Below are 4,962 nucleotides of genomic sequence, written 5' to 3'. Positions count from 1 at the left end.
CGAGACTGGGATTTGTTACTCCGTGTAACGGAGAGGTATCTCTGGGCCCACTCGGTAGGACATCATCATAATGTGCACAATGTGACCAAGAAGTTGATCACGGGATGATGTGTTACGGAACGAGTAAAGAGACTTGCCGGTAACGAGATTGAACAAGGTATCGGGATACCGACGATCGAATCTCGGGCAAGTATCGTACCGCTTGACAAAGGGAATTGTATACGGGATTGATTGAATCCTTGACATCGTGGTTCATCCGATGAGATCATCGTGGAACATGTGGGAGCCAACATGGGTATCCAGATCCCGCTGTTGGTTATTGACCGGAGAGTTGTCTCGGTCATGTCTGCATGGTTCCCGAACCCGTAGGGTCTACACACTTAAGGTTCGATGACGCTAGGGTTATAGGGAATAGATATACGTGGTTACCGAATGTTGTTCAGAGTCCCGGATGAGATCTCGGACGTCACGAGGAGTTCCGGAATGGTCCGGAGGTAAAGATTTATATATGGGAAGTCCTGTTTTGGTCGCCGGAAAAGTTTCGGGTTTTATCGGTAATGTACCGGGACCACTGGGAGGGTCCCGGTGGTCCACCAAGTGGGTCCACCAGCCTCGGAGGGCTGCATGGGCCAAGTGTGGGAGGGGACCAGCCCCAGGTGGGCTGGTGCGCCCCCCCACAGGGCCCAAGGCGAAGAGAGAATGGAAAAAGGGGAAACCCTAGGCTCAGATGGGCCTAAGGCCCACCTAGTGGTGCGCCCCCCTCTCTCCCCCCTTGGCCGCCCCCTAGATGGGATCTAGGGCTGGCCGCCACACTTAGGGGTGGAAACCTAGGTGGGGGCGCAGCCCCTCCCTTTCCCCTATATATAGTGGGGGTTTTGGGCTGCCAGAAACACGAGAACATCTCCTTCTTGGCGCAGCCCTACCCCTCTCCCTCCTCGTCTCTTGCGGTGCTTGGCGAAGCCCTGCTGGAGTACCACGCTCCTCCACCACCACCACGCCGTCGTGCTGCTGCTGGATGGAGTCTTCCCCAACCTCTCCTTCTCCCCTTACTGGATCAAGGCGTAGGAGGCGTCACCGGGCTGTACGTGTGTTGAACACGGAGGTGCCGTCCGTTCGGCACTAGGATCATCGGTGATTTGGATCACGACGAGTACGACTCCATCAACCCCGTTCACTTGAACGCTTCTGCTTAGCGATCTACAAGGGTATGTAGATGCACTCTCCTTCCCTCGTTGCTAGATTACTCCATAGATTGATATTGGTGATGCGTAGAAAATTTTGAATTTCTGCTACGTTCCCCAACACGTACTGCATGAAAATTCCCACCCGTGTACACACCAACGTCGTAGAATAGGAAAGGAGAGGAGATTGCAGCTAATTTTGATTACTCACTGATGGGGAAGTTGCATGGAAAACAAAAAAATCCTACGGAACACCCAAGATCTAATGTATGAAGATGCTAACAACGAGAGTGGAGTATGTCTATATACCCTTATAGACTGAAAGCGTTAACGATCTAGAGATCGTGGTTGGCGTAGTCGTACTCCTTCATGATCCAATCCGATCTGAGTACCGCACGAACGGCACCTCCGAGATGTGCACACGTACGGCTCGGTGACGTCTCCTCCTTTTTGATTTAGCAAGCAAGGGATAAGAGGTAGATGAGATCTGAACCAACATGATGGCGTGGTTGTGGTGGTGGCAGCGAAATTCCGTCAGGGCTTCGCTAAGCTCGTACTGGAGAGGAGGTGGAGGGAGATGGGAGAGGCAGGCTAGCAATGGATGGGTCGCCGTCCCCATGCACCTCCCCTCTCTTTATATAGGCTAGGGGGCAGGGAGGGGCTGCCAAAACCCTCCTAGGGCCAGCCACAAGGGAGAAATCCTTTTAAATTTAGAGATAAGATATTATCTCTAGATTTAACCCTTTAAATTTAGATGTAAGACCTTATCTCTAGATTTAAATGACATGGGCCTTGGGAGCTGGTGCGACCAACCCATGTGGGTTGTTGGCCCACTCCTCGGTCCATGTGGGCCCTTCCCAGGTCATTGGGCCCCACGGTGGAACCCCTGAACCTTCTCGGTACTCTATAAAAAATTCCCTAACTTTTTTGAAACCCTGAAAAACACTTTCCATATATAAATCTTTACCTCTGAACCATTCCGGAGCTCCTCGTGATGTCTCGGATCCCATCTGAGACTCCAAACAATATTCAGTCTCGTCAGTATGAATATCCCAATACTACCCTAGCGTTACCGAGAACCTTAAGTGTGTGATCCTACGGGTTCGAGAACATGCCGACATGACCGAGACACCTCTCGGATCAATAATCAATAGCGGAACCTGGATGCCCATATGAACTCCCACACATTCATCGTAGATTTTTATCGGTCTGAACCACGATGTCGAGGATTCAGTTAATCCCATATACAATTCCCTTTGTCCGGCGATATGTTCATTCTTTATTAGGAGAGTTTACTATTGGCCCGCAACCGGATAGGCAAGAAATGATTTTCGGCAAGTGTTTTGATGTGTGGATTTGGTTCATACCTCTTTTAGTTTGATGTATGGATTTGCACAACAAGAAACTCTTTCAGTTTGTTCATTATAGATGCAAATATTATTTTGAGCTCGGTAAACAACCGAGCATATCGATAGTTCATGAGTATTTGTCTGATTGCAATCTGCTCAACTGTGCCACAACATCTCATTCATACTTGATGCGAAACATCCCTCAGCAACATGCGGGGTATCTAGTTTTTCTCAATTGTTTTCATTAATTTCTTGCGAAAAAAGTATGAAATAAACACAGCACAACATAATGCAATACAGTTAACTTAGTCTTAGTCGGCAACTGATCAATCTTAATCAGCCCATGCAATCAACCTACAATAATACTCTCCTACTATTCCAAAGAGGAAGAGGACGAGCAGCCAAAACAGTAGTGCTGTCATGTGATTCCAAGACCTGAACAGAGCCATCTACATGTTCTTCTCTGCATTAGTCCCTTCCCTCCACACGTGAAGCTACGCGCCAACATCCTCTGTTTAGAGCGGGACCATGGAGGTTTTGTCCTAACCGGAACTCGTCGTCGGCCGTGCACACATGCATGCATGTCGTACGTTGCGATGTACACGTCTCTGTACAGTGTACATGCAGCATCGACCGATATTCCGGCGGCTGGCCGGTGCAGATCTGCATGCGCGGCGTCGCCGTTGACGTGCGGGCCGGCTCCAATGGACCATCGATCGGTCCGTGGTGGATGCATCATGCATGCCGGGAAGCGTGTCATCGGAGCTGCTCGGCGTCGTCGCCCTCGTCCGTGGAGGAACAGGAGGCGCCGCCGCAGGTGCTTGCGGCGACGTCGGTGACGCGCAGGCCGGTGTCGTAGACCGCGCCGGGCTGCCAATTCGCGGGGAGCACCGCCCCGTCGGCGCGCAGCCACTTGCCGCCGGAGCCCGCGGTGACCACAAGCCGGAGCTGCAGCAGACCGGCCGGCACGCGCGACGTGCGCCACATCGACGGGGACGCCTCGCGCCGGGTCATGTACTGCCAGGATGTCTGCAACGGTGCTGCGTCGTTGTTGGTGCCGCTGGAACCGGTGACCGCCTGCGCGACCTCGACGGCGGCGATGTCGGTCTGGCCGCCCTGGTAGAGGAAGCGGAGGGCGAGGTAACCCCGGTCCCTGCTGCTCGTCTCCTCCACTTTAACCGCCAAGTTCTTGCTCTTGTACACGCAGGGAATCCTCCTGAAGTCCACGTCGACGTCTGCGTCCGCGAGCTCGGCGTTACGGTCTGGCGTCGCCAAGGCGGCGAAGGCGTCCTTGGTGAGCAGAAACCGCCCACCGGCACCACCACCGGTCATGTTCGTCTCTGCCACGTCGGCGACGACGACGACCTTGACGCCGCCCGCCGCGCACGCGCTCCGTCCCCTGCACATCAGCTGGTAGCAGGCGCCGCAGGCCCGGCCACCGCGGAAGAAACTGGCGCTGACGGCCGCAATGTGGAACCCCCCGTCGACGGCCATCTCCGCCGCCTGGCCACCATACCCGCAGGCGGCACCGGTCAGTGCGCCGGCGCCGGGAGGGAGGATGGACGCGGTGGACCTGCGCGGGCACCAGCCGCAGCGGTACGTCGCCGATGACGAGGACGAGGAGGCGTGAGCCCGCGCTCCCGGCGCCGAGGCCAGCAGCAGGGTCAGGACGGCAACCTCCGCGGGGAAGAGGATCAGAAGCAGCTGCGGCAAGGCGGCCATTATCGCCGACGCCGTTGGTTGTGGTAGATGGAAGGGATGTGACAGCCTAGTTAGTCCCGTCCAGCGGATCGTTGGATAAGGAAGTTGAGACTCGTTGGAGAGGCCGGGGGATGCGGTGCCTGCGTGGTGGTTTAAATCAAGCGGCATGGCCCGGGGACGTGGGGAGCACGATCGATCCAGAGGTCGTAAACTCGATCGCTAGTTGGCTAGTGCGCGCGCGAGACTTTGCACACGAGATTCGAGGGTAAATGGGCGTCGACGTCGACCGACCTTGTCCGATTAGGACATTTGTACGCGTACGACGACACACGGGTCGACACACAGGACGAGCTCCATGCATGCATGCCCACCGTGAACTTTGTCCTGCGCAACGAGCGCATGCATGCTGCCAGCCTACGCATAACAGGCCGTGTTGATTCCGTCCGTGATCTTGCAGTGACTGCGTGCATTGCACTCTCGGCCGTGACGACAATAATTTCCATGCGACAGCTACTCGTGCACTTACATTTATTAGTAAAACCCCGTGCGTTGCTACGGGCTAAATGCATGTAAATAAATAAAATAAATGATTAAGATCATCTTTAAGATTGAAATTCATTTCTTCATTATATGTGCGGTCATGTTTGGACATCATTCGGACGGCCCGCGGGCTCCTAAAATCCAACCGTCTGGACAGTCCAGACTCCTCAAAATCATGCCCATATGTGTGT

The 4,962-nt window shown here is 54.3% G+C and overlaps 1 protein-coding gene across 1 annotated transcript; it reads right to left on the bottom strand.

Annotated features, from left to right (window-relative positions):
- Window positions 1–2,817: 2,817 nt before the first annotated feature.
- On the bottom strand, window positions 2,818–4,469 carry LOC119327833 (expansin-like A4). Its single transcript, XM_037600915.1, has one exon. It carries the CDS (start codon window positions 4,397–4,399, stop codon window positions 3,287–3,289), a length of 1,113 nt encoding a protein of 370 aa, XP_037456812.1. The 5' UTR covers window positions 4,400–4,469; the 3' UTR covers window positions 2,818–3,286.
- Between the last annotated feature and the right edge of the window lie 493 nt (window positions 4,470–4,962).

The sequence above is a fragment of the Triticum dicoccoides genome, chromosome 7A (assembly GCF_002162155.2).
Source record: "Triticum dicoccoides isolate Atlit2015 ecotype Zavitan chromosome 7A, WEW_v2.0, whole genome shotgun sequence".
Classification (NCBI taxonomy): Eukaryota; Viridiplantae; Streptophyta; class Magnoliopsida; order Poales; family Poaceae; genus Triticum; species Triticum dicoccoides.
Note: the sequence above shows the minus strand (reverse complement) of the source record. Positions and strands in the feature narration are given on the sequence as shown.